Below are 22397 nucleotides of genomic sequence, written 5' to 3'. Positions count from 1 at the left end.
GAGATGGTGGGCTTCCAGAAGACAGGCGGGTCCCACTGGCAGGAACTACCAATCTCTACTCATTCGAAGATCAAGAAATGCAGGAAAAGCTGGTCAAAGCTGGGATGCAACTACGCAGTAGAAACAGCTGAGTGCAGGGAAAGACCTGGGACAGGAGATCAGGCCCTCAGTCCATCAGGTGACCGCCGGAATCCACCCTCTCTCCCGAGAGCAGCGCTGATGGTTTCCCTTTGGGGACTCACCCCCCCAGCCCTTACCTCCATGGTCAGGGGGTCTGGCCCAACCCCACGCAAAAGAGGGTGTGTGACCCAGGACGCATGCCCTGCCCCACCCCCATCCCGTCACTCGGGGTGCAGGCAGGTGACCCGGCAGAGGGAGGGGCTCCATCTCAGGACCCTGACTGGACAACTGAGCCAAAGAAGTCCTTCCTGCTGGGATGCCTAAGTCCGAGGATAACCGAGCAGCTCCCGGAGCCACCAGGTGGGGAAACCCTGCCTGGAAGGAAGCCACCACGGACAGCTGGAGGCTGAGCAGACAGGTGTGGGAGACAGACAGACAGACAGACACACCAGGTCTTCACCACATCGCTCAAGGGCCAGGACGCAGCCAGGCCTCACGTCAGGGCTCTTCCATCACGCGAGCCAATCAATTCCCTCTCCGTTTCAACTATTTTGAGTTGAGTTTCTATCATGGAAGAGTCCTGAGTGACCCATTTCTCTACCCACACGTGCTGAATGCTTTGGGCAACAGAAAGATGAATCAGCGGAGTCCCCACTGGTGAGATGCTCCTCTGATCGTCTCTAATGCCGAACGAATATCCACACCAGGGACCGGCACCTCTTCACCTTCTGGGGCCTCGCGGGGACGCTGCGCAGCCCCTGAGACTGGGCGGGGCCGCACGCCAGCTCTAGCCCCTGGGCTGGGAGGAGGGACGCGGGTCATTTCTGGGCCTTTCTCTGTGCCGTGGGGGGAGGCCGGTGATACTCAGGTGACAACTGCCATGTGTGACCACAGTGAGCAGAGCCGCCACCACCCCACATGGGCGTGGACCAAGAGCAGGAAACAAAGCTTTTTCTGTTTTAAACCAGTGAGAGTCAGGAATTACCTGTTACCAGGGCAAACCTGGCTGACACACCCCAAGAGCAGTAGGAGAAGGAAGAAGCAGACAACAGACGATATAACGTGAGGAGCAGCATCTACAAAGGCCGGGAGATGCGGAAAGGAGGCTCTGCAGGGAAGAGACACCTGAGCTGGGCTTGAAGGATGAGGGCAAGGGCCCACGTGAAAGGGCAAGAAGAGTTTAGCGTATTTTTTAACGTGGGGATACTTTAAAACACTTCTACATCCTAGGTAAAAGCAAACAGAAATTGAACCCAACAATTGAGGAAATAAGAACACCAAAGATCAAAACGTATGAGAGTCCACGCTGCACCTAGAAGAAAACTGCAGAACCTTAAGTGATATTATTCCTAAACAGATAAATGGAAAAAATGCTAAGCATGCAACTTTTTAAAAACTTTTTAAAAATTAAGAGGATGGACTTGATAAAAGCATATAAAATTAAATTTTCATTAAGTTAATTAAAATTAAAGATACAATTAGAAACAAAAACAAAGAACGGGAGAACCAATAAGTAAAACCAATAGCTAGTTCTTTGAAGAGAATGATGAAGTGAAGAAACCTTGGATAAGCCTGACCAAGAAAGGGAGAGAGTCACCAAAATATTAGAAATGAGAAAGGGAACCTAATCATAGATACTTTCAAAAAGAAACAACAGGCCCAGAATGGAGTCACTTGTCATTTGTACTAAGCCAATGTCACCGAACCATGGCTTAGTACCTAACCTAACTGCAGTTTCAATATTCCCCAGGAAAGTGGTCTTAACTGGCCAGTTTGGAATTTTCTGGTCGGCACCAATGAGGTACCAGCCACGTGGACCCCTTCCATCCCCCAGAGGAAGGTGAGGTAGCCCGCTCTTTCCTTACTCCCTCCCCCTTCTGCCTATAAACGTCTTCCTTTTTTTTTTTTTAATTATTATCACCTTTAATTATTATTTATTTATTTATTTATTTATTTATTTATTTATGGCTGTGTTGGGTCTTTGTTTCTGCACGAGGGTTTCCTCTAGCTGCGGCAAGCGGGGGCCACTCTTCATTGCAGTGCGTGGGCCTCTCACTATCGCGGCCTCTCTTGTTGTGGAGCACAGGCTCCAGACGCGCAGGCTCAGCACTTCTGGCTCACGGGCCCAGTTGCTCGGCGGCATGTGGGATCTTCCCAGACCAGGGCTCGAACCCGTGTCCCCTGCATTGGCAGGCAGATTCTCAACAACTGCACCACCAGGGAAGCCCCCGTCTTCCTTTTTGTTCAGCTCCTCCGAGTGCCTTTCTACTTGGTAGACGGGATGCTACCTGATTCATGAATTGTTCAATAAAGCCAGTTAGAGCTTTAAAATACTTGGTTGAATTTTTGCTATTTAATGATACAAATTAGAAGTTTTAAATTGCATACAATTTTATCCCAACATCTTTGTAAACTAAATGAAATTGACCATTTTTCTAGAGAATGTGTATCCCAAAAGGTAACACAAGATGAGATGGAAAACCTAAATAGATCAATAACCATAAACAGAAATTTAAATGGTTGTCAAAACATCCCTTCAAAAGGCACCAAGTTCCTGATGGTTTTATAGGTAAGTTTTATCAGACCTCCAAGAAACATGTCCTGCCTTTTGTTTAAACTATTTTAAAGCACAGGAAAAGGTAGCAAACACAGAAAAAGCTTAAAATTTTAAGTGCCAACCTGACTGGATCACAGGGCGCCCAGATGTTTGGTTAAACATTATTCTGGGTGTGTCTGTGCGGGTGTTTGCGCATGAAATTCGAATTTGAAGGGGTGACTCAGTTTTAAAGCAGTTTGCCCTTCCCGCTGTTAGTTGGGGCGGGGGGTGGGGGGGGAGGATGGAGGCCTCATTGAATCCATTGAGGGTCTGTATAAAACAAAAAGGTGGAGGAAGGAAGAACTAGATCCCTCCTGCCTGACCGCAGCGCTGGGTCATGGGTCTCCTGCCCTCGGCCCCCTGTTCTCAGGCCTTCAGACCCAGATGAAATCCACGCCACCGGCTGCCCTGGTTCTCAGACTTTTGGACTCAGACTGAATTACACCACCGCTCTCCTGGGTTCCAGCTTGCAGACAGTAGATCATGGGACTTCTCAGCCTCCGTAATTGTGTGATCCAATTTCTCATCATATATCTCTTCCTATACTGTATGTATATCTGTTTCTCTAGAGAACCCCAAGTAAACACTCATTTTACATACCTAGCATGCTCATAATACCAAAACCTGATAAAGACAACAAAAAAGAAAGGATCTATATATAAAATAGATAACTAATAAGAACCTGCTGTAGAGTACAGGGAACTCTACTCAATACTCTGTAATGGCCTATATAGGAAAATAATCTAAAAAGAAAAGAGTGGATATATGTATATGTATAACTGATTCACTTTGCTGTACACCCAAAACTAACACAACATTGTAAATCAACTATACTCCAATAAAAATTTTTTAAAAACTAGAACCCACTAATATAAACAAATGCAAGTAATAATTCAATAAATAATAAGAGTGGTGTCTTAAATCAATGGGGAAAACATTAAGAATTAAATGCTATTGGGATAACTGGATAGCCATCTAGAAAAATATAAATTGGATGTAAACTGATATTTTATACAAGAATAAATTCCAAATGGATCAATGATTTAAATGTATATATACAAAGGAAGCCCTAAAATTACTAGGAAAAAAACTTGAGATAATTATTTATAACCGTGGAATGTGGAAGACCTTTCTAACTAAAATATGATCTCTTAACACTTTAAAAGAAAAGATTGAAGAAAGATGACTATGAGGGGCTTCCCTGGTGGCGCAGTGGTTAAGAATCCGCCTGCCAATGCAGGGGACACAGGTTCGATCCCTGGTCCAGGAAGATCCCACATGCCGCGGAGCAACTAAGCCCGTGCACCACAACTACTGAGCCTGCGCTCTAGAGCCCGCGAGCCACAACTACTGAGCCCGTGTGCCACAACTACTGAAGCCCGCGTGCCTAGAGCCCATGCTCCACAACAAGAGAAGCCACCGCAATGAGAAGCCCACGCACCACAACCAAGAGTAGCCCCCGCTCGCCACAACTAGAGAAAGCCTGTGCGCAGCAACGAAGACCCAACACAGCCAAAAATAAATAAATAAATTTACAGAAAGAAAAAAAGAAGATGACTATGAAAATTTTTGTAAACTCCTGGCAAAACCACTACAAGAAAAGTCAAAAGAAAAAAGACAAATTGAGAAAATAAATTTGCAACCTTATCACAAAGGGCTCGTTTAACATAACAAGAGCTTCTATCAATTGGTAAAGACCAGCAACCCATTAGAAAATTGGGTCATCTATTTACTATTTCCCACTTTAACATTTTTTAAACATCTAAATATATTACATTTTCAAAAGACTTAATAAAATAAAAATTAAAAAATAGAGATTACTCTGGCTACTGTTTGGGTATGTTTCAATAAAGACTATTACACATTAAAAAAAAGAAAAAGAAAAAGAAAAAAAGGATCTGCAAAGTATGGCCCACTGGTCAAGTTTGGCGAACGATCTGCGCTTATAAATAAATTTTTATTGGCACACATCCATACTTGTTCATTTACACATCCTCGATGGCTTTCACTGAACACCAGCAGAGATGAGTTGCCGTGGCAGAGGTCATCTGGCCCACAAAGCCTAAAATATTTCCTATCTGGCCTTAAAGTCTGCTGACCTCTGCCACAGATGAACCTCAAATATGGAAACAGAAACATAAATCCTGAACACAAGTTAATCAAATCAAGACAGACATAACTAAGTTCCCCACATATTATTCTCTGTCTTATTCTTTAATGGACTTTATCTTTAGAGCAGTTTTATATTCACAGCAACTCTGAACAGAAAGGACAGAGAATTCCCATATACTCCCTGCTCCCATAGGCACAGCTTCCCTGCTGTCAACACCCCACACCAGAGTGGGACAGTATTCTTTCTGCTACCTAAATATTTGGTGGTTTGTTCACTTACTGTCTCTTTTTAAAATGTACCTGGCACTTCACAGACTGTCAATAGGGTTTGCTAAATGGGTGAGGGGAGGGCGCACTGAGCAAACCTATCCGAATAAACACTCCCTTACTTTCTTCCAGAATGCTAATATAAAACAGTAGAAGCAGGGCCAACACTAAGCTTTCCGGCCCGGCGGGAACCCACTTCCCTAGATGGCAACACGGGCACTGGTTTGTACCCATCAAGGACTTTGGGGTCAACAGTAGCTCTGTGCAAATACTGCATTTGCTCCTGACCTGGTGGTCGCCTTGTTTCCAGTGAGATTTGGGATCTGTATTCAGTTGGGCCAGTGGCTGAAAGGGGGTATGAACTTGTGGCCGCTGCCCACCGATGCTGCCAGCCAGCAGGACGACAAGATGAGTGCAGCTTACAGCAACTGTGAAGCGTCTGCCCCGAGCCGGGAAGCCCGCGCACCCTGACAAACCTCTTCTCGTCTAACCCTCTCCGCGACCTCTGAGGGCCTTTGCCCGTTTTTCTTGTCAGTTGTTTATCTCCTTCTTACTGATTGGGAGGAGCTCTTTCTATCATCTTTCTTCTTTCTAATCTTCTCATTCTTTCAATTAATTTTTAACGGTTTTATATATTGCAAGTATCTTTTAGTCTGAGGTTCGTCTTTTTTATACATATAAATTTTATTTATTTATTTATTTATTTATTCTTGGCTGTGTTGGGTCTTTGTTGCTGCACACGGGCTTTTCTCTAGTTGCGGCGAGCGGGGGCTACTCTTCGTTGTGGTGCACGGGCTTCTCATTGCGGTGGCTTCTCTTGTTGCGGAGCTCGGGCTCTAGTCACGCGGGCTTTGGTAGTTGTGGTGCGTGGGCTCAGTAGTTGTGGCGCGTGGGCTTAGTTGCTCCGCGGCATGTGGGATCTTCCCGGAGCAGGTCTCGAACCCGTGTCCCCTGCATTGGCAGGCGCATTCTTAACCACTGCACCACCAGGGAAGTCCAGACCTGAGGTTTGTCTTTTAACTTTGTTTACGGAGTCTTCTCTCACAGAAAAGCTTTACATGTTAACATTGTCACGTTTCTCAATCTTCTCTTTTTGGTTTGTGCTTTGTCTATCTTGTTTAAGGAAACCTTCCTAACCTCAAGGTCATAAAAATATTCTCCAAACTTTTTTTCTAAGACTCCTCGAGTTTTGTTTTTCATATGTAGGCCTTTAATACATCCATTTTACAGCTGAGGAAACTGAGGGACAGACACATTAAGCAACTGGTCTAAGATCACCCAGTTGGCAAGTCTGGATTCACAAACAACACGCAATTGATTTCAAAGCCACTTACATGCTGCCGTGCTGTCCATTTCCTTTCAGAACCTGCCTTTTTCACTCAGCACACTGCTGTGAAGGTTCACCCATAATGATATGCAGAGCCCTATCTTGGCATTTTCACTGCTATATAGCACCCACGGTCCAAATAAATCAGCTCGTTCAGCCATCCCCCGACTGGGGCGCAGGCAGGTCGTTCCCACGCTTCAGACACTAAACACAGGCCCCGTGTCATATGAACTAGTTCCTCTCTGCAGTGGGCGTCTAGAAATGGCACTTCCCAGCTGTAGGCTATTAACTAAATACTACAAAATTGCTCTTCAAAGTGGTCGTACATCCTGCATTCCTCCCTGTGTGGTGGGAATTCCTCGCTTCCCAAATCCTCCTCAACCTACATGCTATTTAGCCGGCCAGGTTTTTCCAACACGAGGGGCATGAAGTGATTTCTCATTTTAATTTGCATTTCTCTGATTGCTAGTGAAACTGAGCACTTTTGCATACGTTGATTGGTTATTCTGGTTTCTCCTCTGTGAATTCTCTCCTCACATCCCTTGCCCATTTTTCTGTCCTGTTATGGACCATTCCTTATTGATTCGGAACAGCTCTTTCTATCATCTTTCTTCTTCCTAATCTTCTGATTCTAAAATTTCTACAGTTCTGTTTTGTAATCCATCCAGAATTTGTGTTCACAGCACGAAACTGGGATCTGATTTTCCATTTTCCGCCTGGACAGCCAGCCCAGCGCTGTTAACTGACTGGTCCGCCCTTACTCTTGCGGCAGACAGAATAATGCTGCCCACCGCCCCACCAAGTGCCCACGTCCTAATCCCCACAACCTGTGAATACGCTGCGTTAACGCCACCAAGGGAACCAAGGTGGCAGATGGAATTAAGGTTGCTAATCAGCTGGCCTGGAGACACGGAGATTGTCCTGGATGGTGGAGGGGGCCCAGTGTAACCACAACAGTCCTTATGAGTGAAAGAGAGGCAGGAGTGATTAATCAGGGTCAAAGAGAGACGTGGAAATGCTTTTCTGAATCTGCCTCTGAAGATGGAGGACGGGGCCGAAGGTGCCGCTGGGCCCTGGGAGCCGGCAAAGGTGACAAGGCAGATCCTCTCCCACGCCCTCCGCAGGGGTGCAGCCCAGAGACCTCGACTTCAGCCTGTGAGACCTTTGGACTGCTGATCTCCAGAACCAGATGTTACTAACTTCATGCTATTTTAAGCAACTAAGCTTATGATTACTTGTTATAACAACTGTAGGAAAGTAATATGCTCCTTATCTGTAATTTGTCATACACCATGCTTTTTATTTTGTCTTGTTATCTGCTGATCTATGTCTGTACCAACGTCATACTGTGCTAGTTACTATAATTTTGCCGTTAAGCTTGCAAGTCAACAAAGGGGAAGCCTCTCTTCTTCAAAACTGCCTTGGCTATTCTTGAATATGTAATTTTTTAATTTAACAAAAAGAATATATCTATACACTACCAAATGTAAAATAGATAGCTAGTGGGAAGCAGCCGCATAGCACAGGGAGATCAGCTCGGTGCTTTGTGACCACCTAGAGGGGTGGGATAGGGAGGGTGGGAGGGAGGGAGACGCAAGAGGGAAGAGATATGGGAACATATGTATATGTATAACTGATTCACTTTGTTATAAAGCGGAAACTAACACACCATTGTAAAGCAATTATACTCCAATAAAGATGTTAAAAAAAAAAAGAATATATCTTAAAAGAAAATAAACACAGTACACAAGGGAGATGCTTTCTAGGCTCAGGGCATGAGCCAAGACTCAAAGTCATGAAACGACGACATGTTTAGTGAATCACACGCAGCACGAAGCAGCCAGGAAAACTTTCAAAACCACTGGACGATCAGCCCTGGGGTGGATGATTTCAGTAGCCTAGAAACCATTAACAGCAGGCAAAGCCTTCTACTTCTGACCAGATTTTCCCTCCCATCTGAAACAAAAATTTTTTAACAGAATGTATAAAACAACAGTCTTTAAGACATTGGAATTCAGGCAGGAAAGGATCCTGAGGAACTGGAAACAAAAGAAGTAAACCCCCCAATTGTCCTCACATCACAGTGTTGAGTGATTCTGCAGACTGCAGGGCAGGGAGGGGGAACCCAGAAAGTGCACAGTGGGGCCCTGATCTGAAGACCAAGCTGAGAGTCCAAGGAGACCAAGGAAGCTGGAGTTTGCAGGGCTGAACACAGACAGGAGGGGTGCACAGAGAAGGAGCTCCAGCCACTTAGAGGGCCCCTCTAGGATTTAGTAGATCACTGATGAGGAAACTACCCAACGATGGGCAAAGAACCACCCGAAAAATTAGAAGGACCAGTACCCAGGGCTCACCCGAGGCCAGAAAGAAGCCGTTCTCACAGACTGGTAAACCTCACAATTCAGGGACACCAGGCAGAGTAACAAAAGGGGTCTTGTCACCTAGTGAGGAATAATTAGCCCTAAACTAAATGCTGATCTGGTCCCATCTAACAAATCTTAAGGGCAAGACCCAAAATGACCAAACCGTTTCCAAAGCTCAAGAGTATTTATCAACTACAAAAATATTCAGTCCCCAAAAGGAGAAAACTCACAATATCTGGTATCCAGTAAAAAAAATTATGAATATAAAGAAGCAGGAAAATACAACCCAAATTAGGACAAAAATCAATCAATCAAAACTAATCCAGAACTGACCAAGATATTAGAATTGGCAAACAAAGATATTAAAGTAGGGACAAACTTTGTAACATTATCTCCAGATTTTGGTAACTTGAAACTAAACTAAGTTAAAATCAGAATTCACTCACTATCTGGGTCACTATCTGGGTCATTTCAAATAGGATAAAATACTGGAACATTAACTGCTGGGCAGGTCTAAGAGGTCTACCTACCTCTGCCTTCTTTGGAGAGGAAGACTAAAGCATAAGCTTGTCAGTGGTTGTACAGGTATTTCCCATGTTCAAGAAGCAACAGGAAACACTGAACATGGAGGACAGAAAAAGACCCTGAGAGAACTTCTGGAGATGAAAACTACAGTATCTGTGATGAAAGCTACACTGGATGGGATTCATGGCAGATCAGACACTGCAGAAGAAAAGATGAGTGACCCTGAAGGTGCAGCAATAGCAATGATCTAGGACGGGACACAGAGAGAAAAGACCACAAATAGAAGTGAGGCTTGCTGCCTGATACATGCGTAATTGGGGGCCCTGAGGGAGAAGAGAGAGGAGGACAGAAGAAGGAATGATCAAAATTGTTCCAACTGTGATTTAAAAAACCCAGAGATCCAAGAAGTTCCGTGAACCCCAAGCAAAAACTCAGTTAAAGGACAATTCTGGGAAACAGAGGCAGCGGCAGACTAGGCTTTAAATCTCCTCCAAGGCCCTCATGGGAACAGACAGGGCAGCTGGGAGAGCAAACCCAAATCCCACAGCCACACTGACGGTAGGTCAGGCCGGAGAAGCCAACAGGGTCATCCCGTCCTGGTTGACAATTAGATTAGACTAGATGCTGTTTCCAGTGCCATAACTACATCAAAATTCAACACCGGAAATTTCCTTTCCAGAAAAGGTAATTATATTCTTCCCTTAACGACAGCTGTATGGGTTTCTTCTCTAAGAAAATGATCTATTCAGACATTTCTAAGGACCAGGGTAAACTGTATTTATTACTTTAAACTGGGTTTATTACATTTCACTACTGTCCTTTTGAGTTAATCAAAAAATCACAAAATATACATATTTTTATAATCTAGGATACTATCTTTCTTTCATACTTATATTTCTTAGAGGTTGGTACTTGTTTTATTTTTAGAACGTAACTACGAACATATGTCAAAGAAGGGAAGATACTAGATTTAAAGAAGGGAACGGGTTAGAAATAAATTTGACTCTGTTTAATATTTTTAACTATATATTCTATGCTTTCAATGCATTCAACTTTATCAGATAAAATTGGAAATTTATTCTAAACTGACTCTGATGGAAAACACATGCCTACCACCCACCACTGCAAGGGATTCTAGCAGATATTCTGGCAATTCCTCAAGTATAAGTGGTGCTGTACATTCCAGTACCACTTATATAAGATGAGATTATTAATGTACACACTGGTGGTAAACAGCAGTCCTGAGAACAGTCTGGTAAGTACAATATTCAAAACTACAAAGAACAAAACAATTAAAACCATCACATGTACCGCCTTTCGGGGAAGAAGGAAAATACTTAATAATGTGCTTTGTCCCAAAGCAATCAACTATTAAGTTTTGGTACCTGAATATTTTTAAATATCTCGGAAAATCCTGGAAGGTCACAAAGATGGAGGCCAGCACATCAAGTTCTAGGCCAGAGAAACAAGTGTGCTGCTTCCACCAACTGTAAGATTAAATTCAGCGAGACCGAGACTTCCCTAGTGGTACAGTGGTTAAGACTCCGTGCTCCCAATGCAGGGGGCCTGGGATCGATCCCTGGTCAGGGAACTAGATCCCACATGCATGCCGCAACTAAAAGTTCTCATGCCACAACTAAGGAGCCCGAGAGCCGCAACTAAGGAGCCCGCCTGCCGCAACTAAGACCCAGCGCAACCAAATAAATATTTTTAAAATAAACCAGTAAATTCAACAAGACCAGTTTCCAAAAATTAGAATCTCAACTCATAAAAAACCACTCCCAAATGACAGACTCACTGGTGCCTTTGCACCAGCACCCAGGACCTGCTGCCCAAGAGACACTGCCCAGCCCCCCATGGACACCCAGCAGTGTCCATCAGAGGAAATCCATCTGGAGGGAGGATGGGTGGACACTAAGCTCCCCTCTACAGCTTACACTTTTGTTCATTCCCTACCTTTCTGACTTTCTAAGAGCCTAACTGCCCATGATCTAGAACATTCTTTCAGCCAGCGAGATCCCTAGAAGCCGAGAGCCAAGGGCTCAATGCTCTTTCAACTCTCCTCCTAACCTCCTCCTCTTCCCGCCACAGGTGGGCTTCCCCCCCCAGGACACTAGCTGCCTGTCCTTGGGAATAAACTAAGAGGCCCTGAACACAAGGCACCGGCCTCAGCAGAGGGTGCTGGTGTAGCCAACGCAACGCTGACGGCCGTGGCCACACGTGGGGACGCCACCACCCACAGGAAGGACACCACTCTGCTGACGGCCCTCGATCCCCTTCTTAAAGCCACGCCCTGAGGTCACGGCCTCCCCACTCTCAGACTGTGCTCCAAGGGAGTAGAAAGCACTTTTTAAAAACAGCAAACTCATGGCTACATTAACAGTGCAAAATAAAGCTGGCAGTCCTTGGCTTTCAGCCAGCCTCTGATTCTTGAGCCCTGTATCTGCAGGGCACCCACATGATGTGTCCCTTTAAGGGTCACCAACAGACCTCCCCAGGCCCTCGGTCAGGGAGCTGCAAGCAACAGAGCTGACTCGTGGCTGAAGCACAAAGCGCTGGGCCACGCTTCATCACTGCCCAGTTCTACACCTCTGTATTCAGCAAAAACTCAACCAACTGATTCAAATTAAAGCAATCTGCAGTAAGTATCTGATAAATGTTGCTGTACTGGGCACAGATGGAGCTGTGCCATGAGCTGGAAGACTCAGCTCTCTACACACACTTACTTGAAGGGGAGGTGGGTGGCTTCCTGGAAGGCCGCTGCTCTGCCTTGGGGTGAATGGCATGCTCCAGGGGCGTGTCCGGGTGTCCTTCAGGGCTCAGTGAGTACTGGAACTGGACTGTCCCTGACTCCACCTGCTTCACCTGCAATCGACCACAACAAGAGCGGTGACGGCCACGCTCCCTTCAGCAGCACCCTTCGGTTAGAACAACTCAACCAGGAACAATTCGCCTGGCCCTAAGACGACCAATGAGAATCAGAACCCCAGGAGACCACCATCACAAGAACACCCTCACCAAGCAGAGATCACAGCACTGCTCCTCCAGTTTCGAATGCGTTTTTTAATTAACCTATGTTATGCTGACTGTTTCCCTTTTGGTGTATAGTTCTTTGAGTTTTAACACATGTAACCACCACCACAGCCAGGGTACAGAACAGCCCCACCACCCAAAACATTCCCTCACTGCCTCCTTGTACACCGTCCTGCCAACACCCAACCCCGCAATCTACCCCTCGCTTCTGTCATATAAATGGGATCACATGCTATACAACCTTTGAGACTGGCTTCTTTCACTCCCTGCGATACTGATGAGACTCTCCCGGGCCATAGTGTGTACCCACAGCCCGTTCCTTTTTGTTGCCGAGCAGTTTTCTATTGTACGATGCACCCCAGTGTACCTATCCATTCACCCATTTAGGAACATTCGGGCTGTTTCCAGCTTGGGTGGTTATAAATAGAGCTGCTAGGAACACTGGTATACATACTTCTGTGTGACGTAAGTTTTCATTCCCATAAGGTTCACTTCTCTACGAGTAGGATTGCTGGGTCATATAGTATGTGTATATTTAATTTTACAGGAAACTGCTAAACTGTGACTTGCTTCTGGACTCGATTCTGTTCCATTCATCTATGTGTCAATGCCTTTACCAACAGCACTTTATCGTGATTACCGTAGCTTTAATGAAAGTCTTCAAATTGTGTAGTATGAATCCTCCAGCTTTATCGTTCTTTTCAAAATTGTTTTGACTCTTTCTAATTCCTTTGCTTTTCTGTATAAACTTTAGAATCAGCTTGTCTGTATATACAAAAAAATCATGTAAGGATTTTGATTGAAATTGCATTAGACCTATAGGTCAATTTGGGCAGAATTTATATCTTTACTATGTTGAAACAGTCTTCCAATCCATAAAGATGTCTCTCCATTTATTTAGGTCTTCTTTGACTCAGCCTTTGTAAATAATGCTGTTTTTTACATTTTGCTTTCCAGCTGTCGTTACTGTAAAGACATGTGATTGATTTTTCTATCTTGACCTCCTGTTGTATCCTGAAATCTCCCTAAACTTGTTTATTCTAGGAGCTTTTGGTAAATCCCTTGAGATCTTCCGCACAGAAAATCATGTTGTCTGCAAATAAGATTTGTTCCTTCCTTTCCAATCTGTATGGTTTTTAAATTTTGTTTTCTTGCTTTATTGCACTGGTTAGAACTTCCAGTACAATGTTGAATAAGATGTTGAGTACTACGTATGGGCATCCTTCACTTGCTCCTGATCTACAGGGAAAAGAATTCAATCTTTCACCATTAAGTGTGATGCTAGCTAAAGGATTTGTGTAGACACTCTTATCAAACTGAGGAAGTTCCTCTTTATTCCTGTTTGCTCAGTTTTTGTCGTAAACGGACGTTGAATTTTGTCAAATGCCTCTTCTGCATCAATTGTTATGACCATACGTTTTTCCTTCTTTAGGCTGTGACTATGATGAATTACATATTTTTGACTTTCAAATAGAAAATAGCCTTGCATTCCTGAGATAACCCCCAACTTGGTCATGGTGTATTATTCTTTTTCCATATTGTTGGATCCAATTTGCTAATATTTTGTTGAGTATTTTGCATCTAAGTTCATGAGGCTTATGTATCCATAGTTTTCTTTTCTTGTACTGCCTTTTTCTGGTTTTGATATCAGAGTAATGCAGGCCTTGTTACATGAACTGGGAATTGCTCCTATCTATCCTACTTTCTGGAAGAGAATGTATAAAATCGGTGTTATTTTTCCTCAAAGGAAAAAATGTTTAGGACAATTTACAGTGAATAGGTCTGGATAGTTCTTTTTCAAAAGTTTTTTAACCATGAACTCATTTTCTATAAAGTTATAAGACTACTCAGATTATCTAGTTCATCTTGGGTAAGTTTTGATAGTTTGTTGTTTAAGACAAACTGATCCATCTCATCTAAATTTTCAAGCTTATGGGCATAGAGTTGTTCATAGTATTCCCCTAATATCCTTTTCATACCTGTGTGGTCTGTAGTGGTATCCCTTCTTTCATTCCTATTATTAGTAATTTGTGTCCTCTCTTTTCTTTACTCTTTCAGTCTTGTTAAAGGTTTGTCAATTTTATTGAGCTTTTCAAAGAATCAGTTTTTTATTTCACTGGCTTTCTCTAGTTTTTCCTCTATTGTTTTTCTGTTTTCAGTTTTATTAGTTTCTGCTCTTATCTTTATTACTGACTTTCTTCTGCCTTGCTTTAGGTTTATTGTCCTCTTCTTTTTCTAGTTTCTAAAAGTGGAAGATTAGATTATTGATTTGAGACTCTTCTCTGTTATTATACAAGCACTTAACGCTATAAGTTTCCATGTAAGCACACTTTAGCTGCACCCTACAAATTCTGATATGTTGTATTTTCATTTTTGTTCAGTTCAAAATATCTTCTATATTTTCTTGAGACTTCCTCTCTGACTTATGGATTTAGAAGTGTATCAATTTCCAAGTGTTTCTAATTTTTTATGTTATCTTTGTTATTGGTTTCTAGTTTAATTCCATTATGATCACAGAATATACCTTGTGTAATTTCAGTTCTTTTAAAATTAAAGCTTGTTTTATGATCCAGGATATGGTCTATCTTGGTGAATGTTCCATGTGCACTTGAAAAGAATGTGTATCCTGCTGTTGTTGGGTGGAGCATTCCATAAAGGTCATTTAGATCCAGATGCTTAATGATATTGTTCAGTTCTATATGTTGGTGATTTTCTATCTACAGGTTTATAGTTTACTCCAAGAGGAGTGTTGAAATCTCCAACTACAACTGTTAATTTTTCTATTTCTTCTTTCTGCACTATTAGTTTTTTGCATTTTGAAGCTCTATGTTAGATGCACACACTTTTAGTATTGTATGTCTTCTTGGTGAATTGACTCTTTTATGATATGTAATATCCCTCTTAATTTCTAGCAATTTCTTTTGCTCCAAAGTCTACTTTGTCTGGTATTAATATAGCTACTCCAGTTATCTTTTGAATAGTGTTTGCACAGAATGGTTTTCCATCCTCTTACTTTTGACCTACTACATCATTGTATTTGAAGTGAGTTCCTGGTAAACAGCATACAGTTGGACCTTGAGTTTTTATGCCACCTGACAACTTCCGTCTTGACGTTGGTGTGTTCAGACTATTTATATGTCATGTAATTATTGGTGTGCCTGGATTCAGAACTATCATTTTATTACGATTTGTTCCCTTTGTTTTTCATTCCTGTTTCCCCTTTCTTGCCTTATTTTGAATTATTCCATTTTATCTATCTATTGGGTTTCTCACTGTCTCTTTGTATCTTATTTTTAGTGACTGCTCTGGGGTTTACAATGTAAATATTTAACTTTTCACAATCTACTCAAAATCTATATTTTATTACTGCAAGTGGAATGTAGAAACCTTATCACCCTACAGGTCTCTTTACCCGCCCCCCTGTGTATTATAGCTGTCTTACCTATTATACCTACATACCTTAAAAATCCTATCAGACACTGCTATACTTTTTGCTTCAACCATCAAACATATTTTAAAGAACTCAAAAGGAGGAGAATACTATATTATAGTTATCATTTTTGATGTTCTTCCTTCATTCCCGATGTACCAAGTTTTCATCTGGTATCATTTCTCTTCTGTCTGAAGAAATTCCTTTAGCAATTCTCTTAGAGCATGTCTCCTGCCAATGAATTCTCTTAGTTTTAGTTCATCTGAGAATGTCTTTATTTCACCTTCATTCCTGCAGGACTTTTGCTGGAATAGAATGCTGAGTTCTGGGGTCTTTCTGTTACTGCTTTTAAAATGTTGCTCCATTTCCTTCTGGCCCCCATGATTTCTGCTAAGGAACCCACAGATATTCAAATTATTGTCTCTGTGTAAGTAATGCATCATTTTTCTATGGCTGTTTTCAAGACTTTGTCTTTATTTTTTAGCAGTTTGATTATGATGTGTCTGGTTGTGGATTTCTTTGCATTTATCTCTGGGTTCACTGAACCTCTTCAATCTGTAGGTTTAAGTCTTTTGCCAAATTAGAGGAGTTTTCAGCCACTGTGTCTTCAAATGTTTTTTCTGCACAGAACCCTTTCTCTTCTACTGGGACTCTGATGACACAGGTGTTAGCCTTTGTGGTCCTGCCCCACAGGTCCCTGAGGCTTCGTCCACTGTCTTCCAATCAGTTTTCTCTCTGTGGTTCAGACTGGATAAATTCTATTGATTTACCTTCAAGTTCACTGACTTTTTCTTCTGTCACCTCCATTCTGCTATTGAGTCCACCTAGCGAATACTTTACTTTGGCAATTTTATTTTCAGTTCTAAAATTTCCATTTGCTTCTTCTTTATCTTCCATCTCTTTGCTGAGACTTTCTATCTTTCCCTTTGTTTCAAAAGTGTTTGCTCCGATTTACTGGAGCATTTTTATAATGCCTGCTTTAAAGGCTCTGTCTGATAATTCCAACATTTGTGTCACCTCAGTATTGCTGTCTGTTGAATGTCTTTCCCTTACGAGTTGAGATTTTCCTGGTTCTTTGTCAATTAAGTTTAGATTGTATCATGGACATTCTGAATATCACATTATAAGATTCTGAGTCTCGTTTAAATCCTATGGAGAACGTTGATATTTTTGTTTAGTCAGGAATCCACCCAGTTGGGTTCAAGCCCCAGTTTCCAACCAGCCTCCTGTGGGTGGTGGTTTCAACACCAGTTCCATTTTCAAAGCCTGTGCAGTGATACTCAGGCCTCTCCTGCATGTGGTCCACCCAGTGGGCAACTCCATCCACAGTCCAGTTCTCAAAGTCTGCGATATGCTGTTTAGGGTCAGATTCAGGCACGTGAAGCTGGGGGTTAGCTCAGCATTTCTTAAACAACTTTATGGGGTACTTTCCAAGCTCCTCCCTCTCCAGATCCCCCTAGTTCTTTCCAGTTTCCTGGGGCTCCCCTTCCAATCCTCTGGCCAGACCCCACTGTGCTGCACACCTCTGGCAGCAGTACCTGAATGCAAGGCCAAACAGTGGGGGGACAGAGTGGGGTTGTTTTTTAAGTGCAGGAGTGTATAAAAGAGCTAAAGTTCCCATCTATCATTACTGTAAGACAATATACAATTTCTAAAATTGATATACTAAGAAATAACAGTAGAAGCATAATATTTAGAAAACAAAGTAAATACCATACGTCACAGCTAAGAGTTGAAAGCGGCTGCCTCTGGAGATATTAATTTTTTTTAAAGACAATTATTTGCTCAAGGAAAGAATACACGAGTTGTTTAAGAAGGAAAACATAATCACAATACACTATTTACCTTCACAGTAAATAATCATAATAACATAAACTGCAAATGTTACTTAGTAAAAAATTATAGGATGTTTATAGCATGTATTTTTTTCTTTAACATCTGCCACTCCTACTCAACTGTAAGTTCCATGGGATTAGAGATATTTTTCCCGGAGCAGATACAGGTGTTCAATAAAAAGTCACTGAATGAACAAATAAGATAAAGATCTGACGGGTGCACAGGCAGAGACCAGGCTTACCTAGGTTTCCACCCCTCTGACTGGGTAGATGCTGGCACTGCTACATGAGATGAGAAATACAGGACGAAGCAGAGCGGCACTTTTAGAGAGCAGGAGAGTGAATCAACTTTGTGACCAGTGGTAGTTTATTATTTTAGCGAATTACATCTGTTTAGAGTAGTGGTCCTCAACTGGGGGCAACTGTGCCCCCAGAAGAACACATTCAGCTATGTCTGCAGACATTCCGGCTGTCATCACTGGGGGAATGCTACTGGCATCTAGTGGGAAGAGGCCAGGGACACGGCTCAACACCTTCCAGCGCCCGGGACAGACCCACAGCAAAGACTTACCTGGCCCCAAACGCTAATAGCGCTGAGGTTGAGAAGCCCTGATTAGAAGTGATATTCCTCGTGAAAAATGATGGTATTTAATATATTTGTGTCCTTAAGAGAGTCAGACCTTCACAACACTTACGCTCCAATATAGTTTACACACTTAAAAAGCGAAGGAGATGTAGTGGCATGAGAAGGCTAAAATTAAACAGAATAAGGATTTATTTACATACATACATACACAGAGAGAGAGGGAGAATGAGAATGAGAAAATGGCAATGGCTTCAGGATTTCTAATGGCAATTTTATGATAAGGGCTCAAACCAGACCACGTGGGAATGCAGCAAAATGTGGACCCATAATGAGGGACATTGCTTATAATAAGAAAAGCTGCACAATCAGCTGCTCCCTTATTCAGGCTCCCAAAGCATAATCCAAACCACAAATAATAACACGGAAAACAGTGTTTGTCACTAGACTCAGCACACGGATGACATACTGATATAACAGGTCTGGTCCTTTACCTAAGAAAAATTAGACAACTGAGTCCTAAAAGCCTCCTGTTGGTGCTGCTGAGACAGGATGGGTGTATTTCAGGAATGTCAGCAGAAGAATCAAACAACACACCCAGGCAAAAACGCTGTCACAACCCATTAGTAGTGTCAGGAAGGACTTGGGACATCAGCCAGAGCAGTGGTGTCACACGGTGTCTGTGGCCCCCAGGTCTCTGCTCCCCACCCCTCAAGGCCGCCAACGGGCCAGTGGAGGCCAGGGGATAAGACCCACACACACACGCTTCCACTGGCCCTGCCCCACTTTTATTTGCTTTCTATACTGGGGATCAGAGAAAGCTTCATTTCAAAATGGATTTTTTTTTTAAGTCCTGCTGTGGTCCCTCCCCTCCAGACACAGCTGGAGAGAGTTGAGGTCCAGTGGGTATAAGTGACAAGCCACAAAGACCAGCCAGGGCAGTGCCCACCGCCCGGCTCCCACCCCAGCCTTGTGCACACGAGACACAGCCCCCAGTGCACCAAACGTTTCAAGGGGGCCTTTTTATTAAGGGAACCCTCCTACACTGTTGGTGGGAATGTAAGTTGGTGCAGCCACTGCGGAAAACAGTAGAGAGGTTCCTCAGAAAACTAAAAATAAAATTACCACATGATCCAGCAATCCCACTCGTGGGCATATATCTGGAGAAAACTCTAACTCAAAATTCAAAAAGACACATCCACCCCAATGTTCACAGCAGCACTATTCACAATAGCCAAGACATGGAAGCAAACTGTCCATGGACAGATGAATGGATAAAGAAGATGTGGTACATATATACAATGGAACACTACTCAGCCATAGAAAAGAACAAAATAATGCCTTTTACAGCAACATGGATGGACCCAGAGATTATCATACTAAGCGAAGTCAGAAAGAGAAAGACAAATACCGTACAATATCACTTATATGTGGAATCTAAAATATGACGCAAATGAACCTATCTATGAAACAGAAACAGAATCAGGGGCATAGAAAATAGACTGGTGGTTGCCAAGGGGGAGGGGGTTGGGGGGGAGAGTTTTGGATTAGCAGATGCAAACCAGTGTATTTAGAATGGATAAACAAGGTCTTACTGTATAGCACAGGGAACTATATTCAATATCCTGTGATAAACCATAATGGGAAAGAATATGAAAAAATGTATGTATATATATGTTAACTGGGTCACTTTGCTGTACAGCAGTAATTAACACAACATTGTAATTCAACTATACTTCAAAAAGAAATAAATTTTAAAAAAAAAAGAGGGCTTTTTAAAAAGCACAGAAGTGGATCTCATGGCACCATGTATACAAATAAGAGTCACAGGCCCCGCAGGTCACTTTGAGAGACTGATACATGACCGGGGACATTATAAGACCCCAGATAAAACCGGCCTCAGTGAGTTCACAGCCGACTATGACTCAGAAACCACACTTATTTTTTAAGGGCAGAACCATGACGTGAAAAAACAGTGCTCATGAAACATCAGCAAACATATTTGTCAGCTTCTGATTTTGAAAATGCATGAACTTGCTAGAAGCTCATAGAAAATAATCATACTTACGGAGCCTCTAACAATTTACCTCTTCGGAGCTCATGCTGGCTGGGGGTACCTTATAGACCAGACAGTGCGAGGGGTTGGGCTGGATCCCACCCTGCAGAGGTAACATCACCCGCCCGGAGCTGGCTTCCAGCACGGGGTTCCAGACAGCCCAGCGTACCATGTGCATATACGCCAGGTTCGACAAGGAGGTGACCGAAGCTGCCTGGAATGGAAACAAAGCACATCGGTCATGAGTCATTACCAAGCCCACTTGGGTGGGGGAAATCAACTGTGCTTTCCCGGTAAAATTTCACTAGAGAGCAGTGTAGCAAGGCAGGGGGTCATCACAAAAGAAAGAACCACCACAGGAGGAGGACACGGCATCACATCAGTGGCTCACAGAGAGCAGGGAAGCCAGCCTCCGGTTCTGGGACCCCACCCCCCTAACCAGGACCCTCTTGAAGACCAACACCATCTTTATGACTCCTCCTCTTCCTGTAGGATCTTCCTGCAGGTTTTCAAACACTCTGCACCTTACCAACATCTACCCAAATCCATGAATAAAACGCCAGGAATGGCACTTTGTGTTAGTGATGAGACACTTTGTAAAATGATGAAGAAAACACGTGGATATTGGGAGATTGGGATTGACATATACACACTACTATGTATAAAATAGATAACTAAGGGACTTCCCTGGTGGCGCAGTGGTTAAGAATCCGCCTGTCAAAGCAGGGGACACGGGTTCGAGCCCTGGTCCAGGAAGATCTCACATGCCGCGGAGCAACTAAGCCCGTGTGCCACAACTACTGAGCCTGCGCTCTAGAGCCCGTGGGCCACAACTACTGAGCCTGCGCACCACAACTACTGAAGCCCGTGCGCCTAGAGCCCGTGCTCCGCAACAAAGAGTAGCCCCCACTTGCCACAACTAGAGAAAGCCTGCGCACAGCAATGAAGACCCAATGCAAAAAAATAAATAAATAAATAAAATGAAAAAAAAAATAAAATAGATAACTAATGAGAACCTAATGTATAGCACAGGGAACTCTACTCAATGCTCTGTGGTGACCTAAATGGGAAGGAAATCCAAAAAAGAAGGGATATATGTATACATATAGCTGATCCACTTTGCTGTACAGCAGAAACTAAGACAACATTGTAAAGCAACTATACTCCAGTAAAAATTAATTAAAAAAAAAAGAATGCACATGGATATTCAATTTAGGGTTATTAGCACACAGTGTCTCCCCCAAAGTTTCAGCTCCTAATGGTATGTTCTACCTATGTAACTTACGTGTAATTAGGAAATCAGTCAGGCTGAATGTTACGTGCTGTTCCTTCTTTCACTGCCTCTATCACTGGCCAGATGCAAGGGAAGAGGACCCTAGGACACCCCAGAATTAGCCTCCACGTTCAAATAAAGCCATTGTCACAAATACGGCTTCAGGGCTTGATTCAGTAGTGTTTTAAAGAAACCACTTTCATCCACTTATTCAAAAAGCAGCAAGAGGCCGGTCATGTGGTTAAGACTTCACCTTCCAATTCAGGGGGTGCAGGTTCGATCCCTGGTCGGGGAGCTAAGATCCCACATGGCTCACAGCCAAAAAACCAAAATATAAAACAGAAGCAATATTGTAGCAAAATTCAATAAAGACTTTAAAAATGGTCCAAAAAAAAAAAAAAAAGCAGCAAGAATAAAGCGGAACTCGGAGTGGGCCGTGGTCGGGTCCTGGAATTCCTGCTCGGCTGGGCAGCGAGACTTGTGATCCACCCCATTACGGCAGCTTCAGAGACAACGGCTCTGCCCCAGGCCCTGAATGGCAGATTCTGCAGGTTCCCTGGCACATCGGCTCCCCCAGGAAGGCCATTTCGCCGCCAGAGGACACGGGGCGCTTGGCGACACCAGGTGAGACTGGAGCCCAGGAACAGCGCTTTCCACCCCAAGAGCCCGGCGGCACTAACCGCAGTCAGACTGACAGCCGGGACCCGGGGCAGCGGCCACGCCCGCCTCTGCCCCACAATCCCAGCCTCGGCGGTAATGCCGCGGAGAAGCCACCCAAAGGCGGCAGGTGTAAAATGCAACGTGGCCACAGCATCTCCCTCCCTGCGAGGACGAGAGCCAAGGACCGCGTGGCGCCTCACTGCCGCCGGGCAGCCGA

The 22397-nt window shown here is 43.5% G+C and overlaps 1 protein-coding gene across 10 annotated transcripts in view; it reads right to left on the bottom strand.

Annotated features, from left to right (window-relative positions):
- NPHP4 (nephrocystin 4) overlaps positions 1-22397 on the bottom strand; it is a 140143-nt gene that overhangs the window by 48216 nt on the left and 69530 nt on the right. For 9 of the 10 annotated variants that reach the window (XR_014265690.1, XR_014265691.1, XR_014265692.1 and 6 more), the window contains 2 exons: positions 20279-20461; positions 12037-12175 (listed from right to left, as the gene is read on the bottom strand). Coding sequence is in view for 1 of the 10 variants with exons in the window: in XM_082469383.1 (XP_082325509.1) it covers positions 12037-12175; positions 20279-20461 (322 nt within the window). In the remaining 9 variants the exon portion in view is untranslated. The remainder of the gene's footprint in view (positions 1-12036; positions 12176-20278; positions 20462-22397) is intronic. The other variant, XR_014265693.1, reaches the window with a different exon arrangement.

This window comes from Balaenoptera physalus (genome assembly GCF_965194825.1).
Source record: "Balaenoptera physalus genome assembly, chromosome: 1".
Lineage (NCBI taxonomy): Eukaryota > Metazoa > Chordata > Mammalia > Artiodactyla > Balaenopteridae > Balaenoptera > Balaenoptera physalus.
The sequence above is the reverse complement of the archived record's forward strand: the minus strand, read 5'-3'. Positions and strand labels throughout refer to the sequence as shown.